The sequence below is a fragment of the Nothobranchius furzeri genome, chromosome 11 (genome assembly GCF_043380555.1).
Source record: "Nothobranchius furzeri strain GRZ-AD chromosome 11, NfurGRZ-RIMD1, whole genome shotgun sequence".
Lineage (NCBI taxonomy): Eukaryota > Metazoa > Chordata > Actinopteri > Cyprinodontiformes > Nothobranchiidae > Nothobranchius > Nothobranchius furzeri.
The window spans coordinates 53,620,789-53,638,725 of NC_091751.1; the positions used below are offsets into that span (position 1 = coordinate 53,620,789).

The 17,937-nt window shown below is 41.5% G+C and overlaps 3 protein-coding genes across 4 annotated transcripts; 1 reads left to right on the top strand and 2 right to left on the bottom strand.

Moving 5' to 3' along the window:
- Positions 1-342: 342 nt before the first annotated feature.
- On the top strand, positions 343-9,385 carry bokb (BCL2 family apoptosis regulator BOK b). 2 transcript variants are annotated; one of them, XM_015956949.3, is made up of 5 exons: positions 343-481; positions 788-1,115; positions 1,312-1,440; positions 3,496-3,659; positions 8,573-9,385. In XM_015956949.3, exons 2-5 carry the CDS (start codon positions 890-892, stop codon positions 8,696-8,698), a joined length of 645 nt encoding a protein of 214 aa, XP_015812435.1. In that variant the 5' UTR covers positions 343-481; positions 788-889; the 3' UTR covers positions 8,699-9,385. The 2 variants fall into 2 exon arrangements, with proteins under 2 accessions (XP_015812435.1, XP_015812436.1); XM_015956950.3 differs by having other exon boundaries at positions 791-1,115.
- Positions 9,386-10,037: 652 nt separating this feature from the next.
- On the bottom strand, positions 10,038-13,642 carry thap4 (THAP domain containing 4). The gene is made up of 5 exons (XM_015956951.3): positions 13,490-13,642; positions 12,351-12,510; positions 12,134-12,243; positions 11,539-11,642; positions 10,038-10,275 (listed from the first exon to the last, which is right to left on the bottom strand). Exons 1-5 carry the CDS (start codon positions 13,512-13,514, stop codon positions 10,159-10,161), a joined length of 516 nt encoding a protein of 171 aa, XP_015812437.3. The 5' UTR covers positions 13,515-13,642; the 3' UTR covers positions 10,038-10,158.
- A 70-nt stretch (positions 13,643-13,712) lies between these two features.
- Positions 13,713-16,932, bottom strand: agxtb (alanine--glyoxylate and serine--pyruvate aminotransferase b). Its single transcript, XM_015956948.3, has 11 exons — positions 16,570-16,932; positions 16,125-16,317; positions 15,927-15,991; positions 15,715-15,815; positions 15,553-15,623; positions 15,387-15,471; positions 15,208-15,306; positions 15,009-15,078; positions 14,369-14,464; positions 14,103-14,231; positions 13,713-14,009 (listed from the first exon to the last, which is right to left on the bottom strand). The coding sequence occupies exons 1-11, from the start codon at positions 16,840-16,842 to the stop codon at positions 13,902-13,904; spliced, it is 1,290 nt and encodes a 429-aa protein (XP_015812434.3). The 5' UTR covers positions 16,843-16,932; the 3' UTR covers positions 13,713-13,901.
- Positions 16,933-17,937: the final 1,005 nt, after the last annotated feature.

Below are 17,937 nucleotides of genomic sequence, written 5' to 3' on the forward strand. Positions count from 1 at the left end.
TTTCCAAATTAAACGGTTTAAAACTGCATATTAGTTGATAAAGAAAATGTGCAAATTTGCAGTCACTTTTTCAAAAATATTAAGTTTGGCCCTCGACTTCGTCCCAGAGTTTCATTTCGGCCCAATGTGAATTTGAGTTTGACACCCCTGCTTAAATCCTCCCCCTCCCAACCGGAAGTGTGTTGAATTTTGTCTCTCTCAGCACTCGCTGGGCGGAGATGGGATTTTGCGATTGCTGTAAAAGGAGGCACATACTTGCGGGTTTCTCTTGATTATAAAACAAGCACACCCACTGGGAGCCAATGGGAAGGTGAACAACAGGTAGGCGTCCTGTGACAGAGGCGCTCAAACAGTCGGTGGAAACCAGTGGAGCGAGGAGGCAGCATGCTGGAGACCAGAGCACAGCAGTTTTTACGCGGAGTGGGTTTAATTGGTATTATTTAAATCATCAGGACACCTCTCAGTGCATGGAGCTCTGATGGTAAGCGTGACGTTTCCTCAAGTGCACTTTAAATCTAGACAACAAACATAGATTACCATCTGCTGCACCTTTATTGAAATTAGATGCATGTCTGCCCCGCAAACATGTTATCACGCGCTTGCTTATTGTTGCATAATACAAGTGTAGCAATATCCTGTGTGACTCACAACAATAACGCCTCCATCATGTTCTTATGTAAGTTTCTGGTTAGTTTGAAAGTATACTTCTTTTTTTACATGCCATCAGTGCAGTATTCTGTGTCCTAGTGAAAATTAACCCTTTTCCTTCCGTTTGTGCTTCTCTCAGCAGCCATTTTACCCTCATCATTAACACCCTCTGGGAATAAACACAAAGTACAGGTTTGATTACACAGCTGATCCCTGGGAGGTCAGACTCTCCCTGACCCTGATGGAGGTGCTCCGGAAGTCTTCAGCGTTTGCCTCAGAGGTTCTGGATGTGTTTGACCGATCGCTGACGGAGAAAGAGCTGGTGTCCCAGTCCAAAGCTCTATGCAAAGACTACATCCTGTCCAGGTTAAACCAGAATGGGCTGGGATGGTCCAAAACTGAGATTAATTTCCCTCCCTCCAACAACTCCATGCTTGCTGAGGCGTCTCTGGTGCTCATTTGTCTTGGTGAGATGAAATTGCTGAGGCCTTATTTGAACTTTATTTGCATTTTATTTTAATCATCTAGTGTTCTGCATTTTGGAGGTGTTTGGAATTGTTGCATTTTAAATATAATTAAAGAAGAAAAACTGAGTCGATGCATGAAGATAAAACTTCTATTTCTAACAGATTTTCTCTTTTTCTTGTCTCTTTCTGTTCCTAGGCGACGAGCTGGAGTGTATACAGCCTGGTCTGTACAGGAACGTGGCGCGGCAGCTCAACATTTCTGTTGCCATGGAGAGCATGGTTTCAGATGCCTTCCTTGGTGTGGCAACAGAGATCTTCTCAGCAGGTACGGGACCACTGTCAGCCTGGAGATGATGATGATGATGATGAGGGGGGAACTAAACATGTATTTAGGAGCCATGGGGAGAACAGGACGTGGCTTGAGATGACAGATGCAGCAGTTTGGTTTAATGAGCGTGGCTGCTGCTTTCATCAGATCTAAGAAAGACTTTCCGAGGAATGTGTGGGTGGGAATCCGAGGTGGAGGGAGACTTTATCTAAGACACATAATTACTCTGCAAACACAACTTTGGGCACAGGCTTCATATACAAAATCTCTTTTGATTAAAATAAAATCAGATTTATTAGATATGATTTCAAAGGAGGAATATAAAATAGGAAATATAATTTAAAATGTCATTGTATTAAATGAGCTTTATTCTTCCACGCCTCCCAACTTCAACAGCTGGAGAAAAGATGATAACAGAAGGCTTGCACATTAATTACTGCCTCCATTTTTACACTGGCTCATATAAAGACAACCAGTTAGACCTCCTATTCTCTAATTTGTAGATTATTGTATCAAATATTGACATAACCATTGGTGTAAAAGTTGGACACAAAGGAACATAATATCAGTCATCACCAAATAATCGACACTTTATGAAGTGCAATACCCATTTTTCAGTATAACATGAAATTTGGCTTCTTTTTATGATCCGATCTGGAAGACATATGGTTGATCTAAAGTGTCAAAGTGGACATTTTATCGACAAGGGATTTTATTGTCAGGGACTCAAACGTTTTTTGGGGAAGAAAATGGCCTCATAAAAGTTAGATCTATCATGTCTGCAATCAAACTAAATCAGTGACTTCCTGTACAGCTTCTGGAGCTCAGAGGACAGAAACTGGTATAAAGTTCTGTAATGTTTTCCTTTTTCAGTCAGGATCCTGACTTGTTCACCGGGTTCTTGTTCTGTTTCTGTGTTTCACAACAACAGATGTTATTAAAAGCAGCGATGACTTCTCAAAGTGCCTAAATGTGTGACTCCACGTCTTCTGCATGAGTCTGAGGTGGACTCGAGGGTCTGGCTGCAGTGACGAACAGGCCAAATTTGGCTTGCTGCCTGGAAATGCCCAAAACAGACTTTCTTAATATAATTTTCTGGCTCGTGTTCCAGCCAAATGTTTCTGTTTTAACGTCACAGGGATATAATTTGTGGTGATGGCGTGGGATCCCTTCTTAGCAATCACAAACTTCTGTTGCTCCAGCTTTGAAGTCTGGATGAAAAAAAATAAAAAAAAAGCTAACTTCTCACTTGACAGCTGCCCCTTTTGGCTTTAGGCTCTTTTGTTGTGCGTGTTTAGAAGATGGCGCAGCAGCACCAAGCACGCCATGGCTTGTCTCTCCTCCATCTATCTTGTCCTGCCTCCCACTCCTGCTCATTCTCTTTCCTCCCTCTTCTCTTTATCCCCGACAATCTTGCGTCTATTCTGGGCCCGCTTCTCAGCAGGGAGGGAGACATTGTGTGCTCGGGACAGTTATCTCGTTTAAGCTCGCCCACAAGCTCTGATCCCCCTAGATCTACCGTGAGACGCTGCCGCGGGTCAGGCTCAGAGGAACATTCATGACAAAGCAAGCTGGGACTAAAGCAGGTCAATGCCATTAGGACCCGCGTTGCTGTTCTAAAACTCACAGCTTCTCTGAGATGAAGCAGAACCTTTACAATTATGCTGCAGGTGTTATAAAACCATTATATCGGTCGCTTTAACACAAACACGCGGATTTGTTGACTTGAACCTGCTATTTAATGTTTATTCCAGTGCAAAGTCCACAGTCTGTGTGTCACATCTGTCACGTTGGGTAAGGATGTGGAACGACAGCCTCAGTAGAGATGGGTATTACTGCCTGGAGAGAAGGAATACCACTTAGTGTTCGTTTTGCCTCCTGTTTATCAAACACTCTGCCTTGTGACTCATGAGACCAAATCAATAAGCTGCTGAAGCTTGGCTCAGATCTTAGATGAGCAGAGAGGCTTCAGCGACTGTTTTATAAGCTGAAATAAATCACTGAAGCAAACAAAATTAATAACTCATTGTGTTTTTTTTGTTCCTGTTGTAGGTATAACTTGGGGAAAGGTGGTGTCCATGTATGCAGTAGCTGGAGCTCTAGCGGTGGATTGTGTCAGGCATGGCTACCCTGACACGGTGCATGTCCTCGTGGACAGTTTAGGGCAGTTTGTCCGCAGGTTTCTTGTTCCCTGGCTGAAGAGACGAGGAGGATGGGTGAGTTCTGATCCCAGCTAGGAACCTGCATTTAGGGATTACATTCATCTCTCTTTAGTCCGTTTTCTTTCAAACTCAAAAGTTGACTGAAATCCAGTGGTGGAATGTAACAAAGTACTATATTGTATTTAATTTTATTGAGGCCTACTTTTTACTTTCTACTCTACTACATTTTGCATGAACTTTGAGTTGCAAGTAACTTTGATTTGCATTTAGTTTCACATTGATTTATACACTCAGTCCACTTTATTGGGTACACCTTGCTTGTACAGAGTTGGACCCCCTTTTGCCTTCAGAACTGCCTTAATTCTTCATGACGACAACATACTGAAAACATTCCTGAGATATTGGTCCATATTGACATGGTAGCATCACGCAGCTGCTGCAGATTTGTCAGCTGCACATCCATGATGCACATCTCCCACCACATCCCAAAGGTGCTCTATTGGATTGAGATCTGGTGACTGTGGAGGCCATTTGAGTACAATGAGCTCATTAGGCATGTTTCCATTACCAGAACTCCAGGGTAGTTCCTCTGTTCCTGGGACGGGGAACTTGACCAGGAGATAGGATGTCCCAGTCCTCTTAGCTGTTGTGTCTCCATTCAAATCCAACCCTTTCAGAACTTGCAGACATCAGCATATCACAACTGTTTTGGCAGTGAGTGATGTCACTGATCAGCCCCAAAAAACACCCAAAGTAACATTAATAATAAAAGCATTCATTTTATAGAAGTATATAATCAGTTTAGAGGACAGCAGCTCTTTTTTGTGTTTTGTGAGACAAGCCCCGTTAATTATGTCTGTGGGGTAAATTCCCCGTTTTTTCCAACAGTTGTGAGAATTCTACCAAGTTTTCCGGTGTTGGAAGTTCGATTTTAAATGCGATCGGTGCTTTTTTTTTTGTTTTTGTTTTTTTTTGCTTCCATTCTGCTTCACCAGCTACTCTTCAACCAATCAGCGTGAGTTAACCGGAGGATCCGCTCAGCTACTCCACTGGGCCGTTCAGAGTACCTACTCTAGAGCAGATACTCAGAAAGTTCCTGATAAAGGCTCGAAAAACAGCCGTTCGGACGGCCCAGTCAGGTGGAGACACGTGCATGTCGGGAGCTTCCTGTAAATCTACCCTGAAGTTCTTCTAATGGAAACACGCCTATTGTCATATTCAAAGAAACCAGTCTGAGATGAGTCGAGCTTTATGCCATGGGGGGACTCTGGTATTTTGTCTAAAGTTGAAGTGGTACCCGCAGGCTGTTTCTCCTACTGAGCCACGGACCTCTCACACCAGTGGTGTTCTGTTGCTAAAGACGCTTGTGTAATGAATAGTGGATCCAGGAAAGCGAGGTGGTTCAGCGAGACCACCAACCAGATGGTCCAATAGTTGCTTTGGGTCTGAATATGACTGTTCACTAGCTAGAGGTGCGTGTTCATAAAGGAGAGGCGTCCTTTCAGCCATGACAGAAGGGAGACGAGACTAAGGTGTGATACATTTGTCAGCCTCTAGATGGTGCTGTTGGATTTTAAAACTCAGGTTTCTGCCGTAATCATCGACATAAATATACTGGACAGCTCCTTTCCATAGGCTCCAATAACACGTTTTTGAGGCCAAATGGGAGGTGGCCACCACCGCCATTTTGACAGTGTCACAGGTTCCCTCAAGCCCAGACAATTCCAAAAAAGGGAAGAGAGGAGAAGCTGAGGGTGCGGCTGTAAGGCTGGAATCAACTGACGACACCTGGTAACTAGCTACAAGCTAACCTTAAGCTAACCCTGGCTAACCCAAAGCGAACGCGGAGTGGGAGCTAAGCTAACGGAGGTAGCAACCTAGCTACAACCGGAGTTAACTGTGCACAACACCAGAGCTTCTGAATCAGAGATACGCCGGGCTGACCGCTGAGTAAAACCGGGTGGAATACAGAGGTCTCGGAGACCTCCACAAGCCGGCAGCCGCACAGCAGACAAGTGCCGCTGCGATATGAGATGCACAGAGCTGCTGCTGGGGAGAACCGGGTGGAAAGGTTTCCATCCCAGAGCTCCACAAGCCGACAGCCCGCGCAGCAGACAGAAGCCGCGATCAGACAGAGATGCGCCGAGCTGCGGGGAGGGGAGAACCGGGTGGAAAACATCGGTCTTCTGAGAGCTCCACAAGCCGATAGTCGGAACCCAGCTCCACCAACATGTTATATTTCAACCCATTTTCTAAAGTGCAGCATTATGTTAAATGCACTGGGTTTTACCCTATTACATTTAAATTTCATGGTTAAACAGTACTTTCATGGTTAAACAGTACATGTTAAAATCTAAGATCAGCTCGGCAGTGACCTAAAATACATAAATATAATTTTACTTTCCGCAAAAAAAGAAGTGGAGACTCCTTGGACGCTCTTTTAGTGCAATTAATGCCACAGCAAGTCATTTTGTCCAACAATTGCACAAAAAATATCCAAAAAAGAATACACAAACACAGAGGCTCAAAATGCCGGAGCAGTTTCCAAGCCAGACCGAGGCTCTACTGAGGCCTTTCCACGGAGCTAGCTCTGTGGTCACGTGTGTCTGATGCTCATTAATTATACAGAATTTTAGGCTTTTAATACACTTAAAAAGAAGCGTGAGAAAAAAATTCACCCCCTCAGAGTTGTCATGAGTGTAAACTAGATAATTTAAACCAAAAACATGTTTTGGTACCAGGCTGTAAACATGTTTATTTCTGCTGTGAAATTGCTATTTTTAACATGGGAGTCAATGAGGATTTGCTCGCTTCTGACACCAGCCCCCAACGGATGAGGGTGGAACTGCAATTTATTTCATTTCTGGGTTTTCCTCAATTTTAGAGCCGCATTGTGGGGGCTTGGCCGTAATCCATACTCTTAACTCATTCACTGCCAGCCGTTTCCTGATCGGTAAAGCCCTTCGCTGCCAGCATTTTTATTGTTTTTTTTTAATAAAGTCACAGAACGTTGCGCGCTAGGATGATGTCGACGTCAAAACTACTGAAACAGAGTAGACCCACCTCTTACATCAGGAAGAATCTGCGCGTTTCGAGCGTTATCCATTCTTTCATTATCCATTGTTGAATTGTGATCTGCAGAAGCTTTTCCGGTTCGCGCCTCGCCTTTTTCACAACAGCAGCCCAAAATGATCTCCTAACACATGGATTTTCTGCTTCCTGATCACGTGACGTGTGACGTACACGGATGAGGATCGGCTTTAGAGCTGGGTTGTTTGTTCTCATGGTGCAGGGACTCGTTCCGACGCCCACACAGTAAAAAAAAATGCAAATGATGACTTTAGTCATCAATAGCAGCGAATGAGTTAAAATACAATTCATATTTAAATGTCATTTAAGTATATACTTTTACTTTTAAAATTTCTAGCCAATTTAAAAATGCCTACTTTAAGTGAAAAAAAATCAAGTACCCCTTCCACCACTGCTGAAATCTGAGCATAACTTAAAAACACATTTTTATTATTAGTAAAAAACATTAAATGTTTGTGTTCAGGTGTAAGAGAATGAAAATTGATTTTACCAACAGAGATGATCAGTGACCTCCTCATATCTCATTTTTATCATCAGTCTAAACTTTATTCTCCAGAATCAACTGAATGTTTTATTACTTTACCTTGAAATCAGTTTAAAATTGGGAAAGTAAACATGTCTGCTGGCAAATAAAATATATCCAGTGTAGTGGAATATAGTGTATATATTTTTACACTGTAATTAGATCCAGATATTATAATCCGAAGTGGTTGTTTTTATCATCAGGGAGTTTACTTAAACACTTTGTATTGACTGAGAGACAAGAAAAGAGAGAGTTGGGATCGTTTAAGAATCTTTAATTTCTATAATTAAGAATTCAAACAATCTACCAGGACTAACTCAATGATGGATGCATATGGATTTGAATGTTATAGTGTTGGTGCGTGTGTGTGTGTTCAGAATCTCTAGGCTGCCGTAGGTGGATCTGGTTGTCTGATGTTATGACTACGGACCACGAGGCTTCAGAAGCTTATGACATGAGCTGCCATCTTGTGCCGTGACTACGTACCTATGGAGTCTCCCGCGGTCAGATCAGGAGTGTCAGGTCCTAGAACCCCCTTTGTTCTGGGCTGATGAAACAGTGGTGCAGCACGACAAACCAGTCTACGGATAGCTCCGGCAGTAGCAGCAGATCTCGGCGGGTTCAGCTTTTATTGTGAAGGAACCGTCGTCTTGTGGTTCAAACGACAGAAATTTCCAGCTTGACAGTTCTCAGCTTAAAGTAGAAAGTGCACTGGCCAGGCTGCACTTCTCTTAGCGATGACGATGAGAGCTGGTTGAAACTGTTGATTCTCAGATGTAACTCCTTTGGAACTCAGATCGAACAGAACTGAGGTTAAAATGGAACTGAGGATAAAATGGCGTTGCCTTGTTTTATATCCCCTAGTTGTTTATAAATCTTAGTAAACCGGATTTGACAACTTAAGTAAACAGCCCAGATTCTGCCCTACGACAGACGAAAGTTCTGATTGGATGAGACCAAATGTGTCATGCGTTTCTATGTTATGTTGATCAGTCTGTCTGGTGCAGAGTCCTGTTTATTCATTAAACACATAAACCATGACATCTTTATTTCACAGATCAGTCACCTGATTATTATTGATCAACATATGGTTTGATTAGCTTTATCACAAATAAAGTACTTTGATTAATTAAAGGAAAGCGTTCTTCTTCTCTTCTCCTGGAATGTAAACATACTGAAACAAGCACCCGACCGTGGCGATTCATACACGTTGTTACTGTGTAAAGGGGCAGCTGTTAAGGGCAGACAATTAGGATATTCATAACGCTACACCAGTCATCTCATTGTTTATATGTGAACATCTAAAATAAACCTGTTTTATTTGAAGGACATTCTGATGTTTCCCTGCTTTCAGGTGGAGATAACAAAGTGTGTTGTGAAGGTGGATCTCACCCCTGAACGCCACTGGTTGTCCTCCACCATCGAGTCCCTGAAGTATTTCCTCACCACGCTCTACGTCTGCATCATGAAGGAGCAGTGAGACGGAGCAGTTGTCTCGTGGAATTGTGTCAAAGAAAGCTGAACCGATGTGGTCGTGAGGACCGAGCCTTTCAGCAGACTCATTTTCTTTTTTTTTGCTGGATGACCACGTACGAATGTTTCATCAGCAGCATTTGTCTTTGCAGAGCGAGGGGGTACCCTTCAACCAAAGAGTGGTCACCTTGATAGTAAAAAAACATAAATGAGAATTCTTGCTTTTCTCTGCGTCGTATGCACTTCGTCTCGCTGTTGAAACTAGTGCAGTGCTCCCGGCTTTTACAGTGTAACGCTTCATACTGCTATGATCAGTCTGATGTTAGGCTCGTCTTAAAACGTACATTTTAGCAGGAGAGATGAAGGTGACGAAACTGGTGCTCTGCTTTTGTGGGTCTGAAAGTGTTTAAACCTGCTGAGTTTACACTTTAGATCAGAAATGAGTGACATTAACTGTTTACACTTGAGTTTACACTGTTGTACTCCACCAAAGCACAAACTGTGTTTCCTTCCTTTTAGGCTCTAAAGTTGTCCAGTTAATATTCTGGAGTTTTAGACAAAAGGAGAATTATTTTTGCACTTTCTTTGGGCCAAAGAACGTTTGAAGACTGGTACAACCTGAATGTAATTTCCTGGACTATTTTTTTATTTGGGTTTCTAATCTGTGAACTGTTTATTTATTGTTGTATGTATTTTTTGTTATAACTAAGTAATTGAACCACCTCTGTATAATTAAATGCCAGAGCTAAAGTTCTTAGGGAGGATGGTGTCATGCATGTCACTTTCACAGTGTTATTTTGCACAAGTGTGTCTGCCCCCCTCTTCCCCCCCTTTTTTAATAATACAATAAAATTAGACGAAAGCTCACCAAAGGACCAGGAACATCTTTTTCCCCCCATCGCTTTAAAGCTTTTATTTAGAAATAACCTGAGAAATTTCAGGTAAATGGACAGCTGATGACTGATAAGAAATGCAGGGATTTTACACATTATTTGATGTCCAAGTCAATCTTTGTACACAGTTTTCCAAACTATTTTATAGGCTAAAAACTGCCAACCAGAATATTTTAGTTATTTCATATCCACCTCAGGTTTTCTGAGCTTTTGTCTCAAAAAACTCAACAAACTAACTTTTAATCTCTTCCAGACTGCTGTTAGTTGTTGGGAGTTTCACTTGTTTTCAAAAAATGTAAGATGAAAATCAATAATTCTCTTTCTAAATGATTTTCTAACTTCTACTAAATTAGTTAATTCCACACATTTGTGTTCAAATTGTGAAAATATGACAGATCCAGCTCTCGGCACAGCTATCCATCATTTATCATCCATTAAGAAAGAAAATCTGGATTTATTTAAATGCATTTAATACATGAAAGACAAAGAAACCCAGGGTAAGAACAAACTCTTGTGACCCACACTCCACATGTTGACTCCAGGTGGGTGACGATGAGTCTCGCTGCTCATTGGGTCAAGAAGATCGACGGTAGGTGATGTGCAGGTGCTGAGACAGTGGCTGGTTGTCTGTCACCATGGTAACCGTCTGCTCCAGCTTTCCATCCGGTAAGAGCTGAAACACTCTGCAAATCTGACAAATGTTGAAGGGCATGTGAGGCTGCTGAAGCAAAGGTGCAATTTGTAAGAATGACATCCTGTGGTCAAATGTGGGTACTGCAGTCCATTTTTATAAGCAAAAACATTCCTCTCACTCCCGTTCCATGACTTTCGTGGCTGTTGCCAGATCCGAATCAGCACCAGAAGATTTTAGTTGGCAGACAGACCAGTGATCCACAGTAAGTTGATAAGTAGATATACATGGTCATATCTGGTGGTGGCCCCTTTGGGTGTTTTACAGTAGTTTGTCTCCAGCGTTACAGGAAGTGTTGTTTGCCACCTTGCTGTTATAGTTCTGAACTACGCATTAAAGGAAGTAAAGTGACATGATTCTTCACTTCTCTATAATATTGAGTTACTGAAAAAAGTAGCTTGGGAAATTGTTAGAGCCCACTATTTTCTTCTAGTTGGCATTGTTAGCTTCACCTGATATTAAAGTAAAACAAAAAAGAGGCAGTGATTAACTTGGGGGTTACAAGAAATAACTTCTGGGTCACGCCTGTTTACTGGCTTCTGTTCGTTAAACAACTCTGGAGCTTTTTGCCTGCTGGTGTCAAATGACAAATGCCTACACGGCTTTGTTAGCTTGCTGCAGATTCAGAAACTTCACAAACTCACAGTGTAAACAATAACAACGTCCCGCTTTTGTTTTTGTTTTTCTTTCGAAAGAAGAAAAACTTACAACCCCACCATACTGAGAATGAAATTTGTTTTCAACGTAACCTTCCTCCCATCATAATTGAGACAGACTGATTATTTCACTGTAGATTCTTAACCCTGGGGCAAACCGGCTGCGCCAGCGCTTTTTGGAAAGTCGCAACATCACGCAGACTTGAGAACAGGAAGCAGGAAGTGACTTTATTGTTTATACATGATCAAACTTGCCGTTGTGTTTTGTGAGACTAATTCATTAACAGTGAATGAAAACGGTGGCTGGGTTTGTGCCGGCAGTCGTGCCGTAAAGCTATTCCGTGTCGTAATGTCTGTTGTAAAGTACTCCACAATGTTGTAAACAGCTGCGGCGCTCCCCGTGTGCCCACTCTCATGAACTATAATGGCTTCTATGTAAAAAGACGGCGCGGGCACGACGCTGTGTGGCGCGTCCACCTCTGGTGTGCCCCAGGCTTTACATCTTGAACCTTTAACCTGATTTCTCTTTTGAGAAAGCAGTTTCAAATCGGACAATGCACTGATCAGGAGATCTGTGTGTGACGATGAGTCAGAGGATAACTTTTACCTGCTGTACATGTGGCTCCTTAGCAAAAGAAATTCTGGCCAACTTCTCAGTCTGCAGTTTCAGATGATTTCCCGTCAGCTCTCCCTCCTCGATCTCAACCAAACCTGAAAAACAAGACTTTGTTTAAACTTTAAAACTACAAAACATATTTGTTGTGACCGATTTAAAAGAAATAGGAAGGAACAAGTAGAGATAGATTGTTTTTGTGGCCATTGTTCGTTCAATCCGGATCCATTTAACGCTCCCACTGTCTTTATGGGTGACCCCTCGAGGAAAGTTGACCATTGGGCAGGATTGATTGTTTATCCCTTGAGCTCCACGTGGCTGGGGTGAGGTGGTGCTCACTCCTCACCCCAGCCACATGGACCCAAGGGATAAACCATCAACCCTGCTCAATGGTCAACTTTCCTCATGGGGTCACACCCATTAGGACAGTGGGAGGGTTAAGAGACAGAAACAGGTTTTGGTGAAGTGGTGCTTGTACCAGCATCCTCATTTGAACCTGTAAATGGTGCTTGGATGAAAATAATATCTTGAAATCCTGCAACTGGAGATTGTCCTGATGACAAAAACAAAATTATGTTCATTGGTTTACCTGAATTCTGTGCAATCATGAATGCCACTTTGTTGGTTCCTGGCTGGATTCGAATAAAGCCACATTCTCTGTGCATCGGCTTCTTAGACTCAGCATTGAAAGCATTAAACCTGCCCAAAACATATAAGAACTTATAAGTATTTTTCACACACACACACACACACACACACACACAGTTGTTCCCTTATTTTTTTTAACATCTGCAGCATTATCTTACATGAAGTTGATGACTGGTTGCCCCACATGGCTGAAGTACAGTTTCTCTGTGTAGCGAAAAGGTTTTATGGTGGGGAATGTGCCCTCTCCAGGTATGTCACTCTCCCAGTTACCCAGCAGCCAGTTCAGAGGATGGAGGACAGGGTTCAGCTCCACTGAAGCTGAAACCAAAAACCTCAATTTCTTGAAAATATCTAAATGCTTCATAACAGTTAGCTCTGTGTGTGCTCTATTTTTTAAATTTACAAATACATTATAATTCTCCATTATAATTAAAACATGAAGTTGTTTGCTCAGAGTAAGGTCATGATAGCATGTAAATATTATTGCAATGACATCCAGAAGGTGGCAGTGATACAGAATTGTAATGTCAGTGTTGAACCTCACATAATGTACGAGTCTCAGCTTAAACAGAACTGGCAAAGTACAGTGCGTAGGTTGGATAAACTGGTAGAGTAAGATGCAAAAACAACATTAATTGAAACTTAAGCATCTAAATCAAAATATAAGGTTTGTTTTAATTAAATGAGAATAAAAATGAATAGGGAATTGTCTGGTCTTTACACTGAAAACAGTAAAGATAAAAACTAGTAATCTAAATAGGAGTTAAGAGTAAAGCACAGATAGTATTTGTGTAATTATATTATATTATATTATATTAAAAAGCTAAAACCTAACCACAATAAAGTGGACTCTTACAAAATTATATATATTTGGCTGCTCTGCATATTTTCTCCAGCAGGAGGCAGCAAAAAAATAAATAAAGAAATAAATAAAAATAAAAACAAGTAGAATATGAGCTGCTGTAAGAAAAACAACGAAGAAGAAGCCATGACGGAGGAGAAAGACGAGACGGACGAGACCCAAGAGCGGGATAACATGAAACTAATTTGGGATTAAACGCAGTTTTTCTTCTAAACAAGTCTCTTAAAAAAACTTAAGAGGGGAAGTTGCATCATGAAGTGGTAAACACGAGCACACCGTTCACGTTCTAATATTTACTAACAGTTTGTTTCACTTCATCATTACTAAGCAAGGGATTTTCAAAACCTGGCACCCTGTCCCTTGGTTCCACTCGTCTAAATAACTGTAACGTTGTTTAATATCTGATTTTAATTACAAACCGACCGGTTTACTTACCAGCGCTGCTAGCAGGACACTCCATTATTATTTCAGATTCGGAACGGCCGATAAAAGCCACTAAAACGACGAAAGTACTAACGTTTGTCGCACCAGCAGCAATCTGACGTAGCTCGCGACCTAAACACCGAGTGGACTTGTGGGAAATGTAGTTCAAACCTTCAGTTCAACGACTTCACATTCCAATGAAAGCATTTTGTCTTTTCCAAACACGTGAGGCTAGTTTCACAAAATAAAGCAAACTTTATTGACATTCATTGCATGACAACATTCAGAATGCATCATTTATTGCAGCAGTTAAAGCCCTAAAATAATTCCTGGCTTGTTTGTACAGTTCCCAGTGATTTGCATGTGGAAAATGTAAATATTTAGTTTTTAATGACTGAGTCAGTCATCTGGAGATGTGAGCTTGTTAAGCTTTGCTCTTTTTGCAATTTTTGAGCGCGTCGGCCAGAGCATGCAAAGCCTTATCAGCATTGGTCTTCTCACAGTTGTATCCCATCAGTCCGATCCTCATCACCTAAATGAAAGAGAGGTAGAGAAAAAAGAATGCATCATAGCGACTGGGCAGAGTAGTTAAAAAAATAACTTCATAATATCAGGATCAACTAACCATGCCGATGGATGGGCCCAGTCCTCCCGTCATCTCCATCTGGTGGTGTTTCATGATGTAGACCAGCATCTCCCTCCAGTCGTAGCCTTCAGGGATGCTGATGGTGGTGACGGAGGGGAGCCTCAAATCCTGCAGGACACACATCTCAGTGTCAATCAAGAGTTGCAAATACACTACTTCATTGCAATGTGAGGAGTGTGTTTCTCAAATAAAATAATACACAATGTGCTGGTGAAGCTCTGGGAAACTCGAAACTCCGAGTTTACCTTATCTGGGATAAAGAGCTCGAGGCCCAAATCTTCAAGTCCTCTGTATAAATAGGCTGCCACCTCTTTGTGTTTCCTCCAGGACTCTTCCAGACCCTAGAAGGAGGTAAATACGACTGATGTTAGGAGTTTGTTAGGAGCCTTTGTCAACTAAAAACAAACTTTTAATGTTGAAAAAGTTAAAAAAAAAAGTTAAAAGAAGCATGCAACCAGGTCCTTTTTTAGGTGTAGAAATAACAAGTTCCTTGTTGATTTCCTCCTTTTACAATAAGCACATCTGCCCTAACTGAGTAAAAGTCCATATTCTTGAGTATTTCATGTTTCGCTGAACGAGAATCTTGTAAAACTATTTAGATTTCTTTCTTTTTCAAGTTTCCCCATAACTTTTCTTTCATCATCCAACATCCCAACCTGTTTAAGTTGTAAGTAGCGACTTTAACTGAGTAAATAATTTGTTAATCCAAATTTAAAATTTATTTTGTTCCCTTTATGTAAAATAAAAAAAAAGCTTTTCTGGAATGTTTTCCTCGTGTTTGCTTCCCTCCTAATTCACTCTGGGAAGTTTTACTAGAAACTTTACAGTTTCTTTATCAAATTTGACATTTTAGAGAACAATAAAGATATTAAAACGTTTCTTTACCTTCTCAGCAAGAATGGCCAGACTTTCTCTCAGTGCAAAGAATCCAGAAACAGGACCGGTGTGGTGATATCTAGAACCCAGAACACAAGTCTTACTTTTATTTTTACTTATTCAAGAATGAACTAAAATAAACATTTCCAGAACAAAAATGTCTATTCATCCATTAAAATATAGAAAAACACTAAAACGGTGAACTCACGCCCTGACTGCTTTACCATCACAACCCCAGTAGTTGGACAAATGTGTCATGTCAAATAGGTATGACACGGGTTTAGTTTTCCTGTTAAACATCTTGTGGCTGAGTGGAAGAAGAAAACGATGAATTAATTATTAATATGTAATAATTAATTATTACACCACAGCAGGGTCTCTTCTCACCATGCTCTGTCGTTAAAAGAGATGGGGGCTGTTCCTGGAGGTGCATTCAGGGCCTTCTGAGAACCGGTGTACAGGATGTCAATGTCTTGGAACACAATGGCCAACTTAAAGTTACTGGACTGCATAACAGTGAGTAATGAATGTTAGCTTTCCCTCGTGCTCCTACTTTGTTTGTCCATAAAAATTGGTGCTGCGCCAAGAGAGGCAACTGTGTCCACCAGGAAGAGGCAGTTGTGTCTGTGGAAAGAGGGGAAGTGAGTGAGTGAGCGAGTGAGTGAGCGAGCGAGTGAGCAATAATGATTCATTTATTTGAGCACCGAAAGCATACTTTCTGCAGATGTCTCCGATGCCATCTACTGGCTGACAGAGACCAGCAGAGGACTCTCCGTGTGCCAGGAAAAACAAGACCGGCTTGTGTTTTCCTATTGCCTGGAAAAACAAAATAAAATAAAAACAATTAGGATGTCAGTCACATATCTGTTACATGTTGTGCAACACAACCCCACTAAGCATATAAAACAAAGCCATTTAGGTGCCAACCTTTTCGATTTCTATATTGGTGAAATGCCCCCCAGGTGCTTTTACCAGTTTGTGTACATTGGCACCTGCAGACAGAAGAAAATTAATAAGCTGTAAATATACCATTTTAATCTATAGTCATGTTAAATAACCAAATGTGCTGTCTGCTATTGGAGAGTCGTGAATACGCGTGCGTAAAACGCGTGCGTAAAAGCTTACCCATCCTTTCTGCGATTTCAGCCACACGCTCTCCCCAGATCCCGTTGATGGCGATGAGGACGCTCTCTCCGGGCTCCACTGTGTTGAACACAGCGCACTCCATGGCTGCGTGTCCGGAACCGCTCATGGCTATCGTCATGTTGTTTTCTGTTTGAAAGGCGTAATGTATTCCCTTTTTGATGTCGTTCATGATCTGTGGCACGCATTGAAACCAGAAAAATATAAATTGAGTTTGAATCATTTGTTATGATTGTCATTTATATGGTTTTATTGAGTGCGCACGGCTGGTCTTGCGTAATTACGCAATAAATGTTATTTCTGCTTTAAAAAAGTCTCCGTAAACTTCGAAACAAAACACGTTACACATTTTTTGGCCAAGAGTATTCACATTTGTTTTGTTTTAGTACGCATCTAAGCAAATCTAACCGACTTCCGGAGCCTTTACCTCATACATTTCTGGATGCAGGTGACCGATTATTGGCCTAGATCCGGAAGCCAAGACACGCGGAGGAACATTTGAGGGTCCCGGTCCAAAGAGATAACGATAAGGCACTTCTAGAGGTCGGAGTATACATGCTGGTGGCGGGATGGTGACGGAGGACATGGAGCGCTCCAGACGCTGCAGCAGTGGCGCGCTCCTGGCTGCCAGCGGACAGTCGCGAGCCACCGCAGCCTGCTGAGTGAGCAACGCGCCCCGTGTGAATAAAGCCCGCTGCATTACGGCTGCTAGCCTGCTCCCGGGAAGTCTGCAGGGGGGAGGTTCACCGCTGACAGTCGAAGAGTCTGAGCCTGAAAGTGAGTTTGGGTGAAAATTTAAAACAAACAGGTCTTTGACCTGGTGGACAAGGGCTGTGCGTCATTTTACGCAACAAGGTGCTAACAGAACAAACTGAAATAGTAAAAGTACAGTGTGCTCTTTAAAAACACGTGTATGTTGTCAAGTTTTTGTTGACACATTTCTGACCTCTTTCACATTTAATAAATGAAAAATTAAACTCGTTCCAGTTAAGGGCCAAACAGCCAAGAAAAAATAATCATCAATATTATTTGTGCGATCAGGCACACTTTTCTGTTTTTAAATATTATACCTTCTGTCCATGAGATAGAGGAGACTCAGTGACATTGGATCATTAATAACTTCTGTGTGGAAAAAGCGAAGTGCTGCACCTGGCAGCTTGGAACCAGTTGACGTTGGTTTGTTTGAGGGGATTTGTTGATTCTGTCTGATCCCTTCAGCAGCAAACTTTGGGACGTAAAGAGGAGGGTCCTCTGGGAGAGCCAATCTGCGCTCTCAAAGCAGGAAGAGGGGCATGAAAACATCCATACCCACCTGCTCCAACATTAAAACAAGATGAATTATGAGTGCAAAATGTTTTTAAAAACAAACCAGATGATTAATGATCAGGTTTGTTATAGCTAAAGCAGATATTTGATAAACAGATTAATCAGTTCCAAACTTCAAGCTGTTCAGATCAAACATTTACATTTACAAAAAATGTCAAGTTAAAAAAATATATTTCCAGAGCAAAAGTCCATTTTCAAGTGTGGCTCAGTAAATAATTACACAGAAGACATTTGGTGTTCTCCCAGGCTGCTACAGAGTAAACACACCAGGAGGGGGGAGATTAACTAAGGAATGCTAGTCGGATATGTTGTGAGGGGAGTCTTTTAACAGGGATTGTGCTCTTTTATAAACATCACAAAATAAAATAATAAAATAAATCATATAAAAAATAATTTGTTAACAAATTAAATCTGATAAAGTTAAATAAAGCAACTCAGAATAACTCCAAATCTGTAGAAGATAAAAGAA

What these genes read in the sequence shown, in the direction of transcription:
- bokb (XM_015956949.3), top strand. Translation starts at nt 890, where the DNA reads ATGGAGGTGCTCCGGAAGTCTTCAGCGTTTGCCTCAGAGGTTCTGGAT. An exon ending in TCTGGTGCTCATTTGTCTTG is followed by an intron (nt 1,116 to 1,311) that starts GTGAGATGAAAT and finishes TTCTGTTCCTAG; the next exon opens with GCGACGAGCTGGAGTGTATA. An exon ending in TGAAGAGACGAGGAGGATGG is followed by an intron (nt 3,660 to 8,572) that starts GTGAGTTCTGAT and finishes CCCTGCTTTCAG; the next exon opens with GTGGAGATAACAAAGTGTGT.
- thap4 (XM_015956951.3), bottom strand. Translation starts at nt 13,514, where the DNA reads ATGGAGTGTCCTGCTAGCAGCGCTG. An exon ending in CAACCAGTCATCAACTTCAT is followed by an intron (nt 12,244 to 12,350) that starts GTAAGATAATGC and finishes TGTTTTGGGCAG; the next exon opens with GTTTAATGCTTTCAATGCTG. An exon ending in CATGATTGCACAGAATTCAG is followed by an intron (nt 11,643 to 12,133) that starts GTAAACCAATGA and finishes CTTGTTTTTCAG; the next exon opens with GTTTGGTTGAGATCGAGGAG.
- agxtb (XM_015956948.3), bottom strand. Translation starts at nt 16,842, where the DNA reads ATGCAGCGGGCTTTATTCACACGGGGCGCGTTGCTCACTCAGCAGGCT. An exon ending in AATTTTTATGGACAAACAAA is followed by an intron (nt 15,472 to 15,552) that starts GTAGGAGCACGA and finishes TTGTGTTCCAAG; the next exon opens with ACATTGACATCCTGTACACC. An exon ending in TGGGCCCATCCATCGGCATG is followed by an intron (nt 14,010 to 14,102) that starts GTTAGTTGATCC and finishes TCTTTCATTTAG; the next exon opens with GTGATGAGGATCGGACTGAT.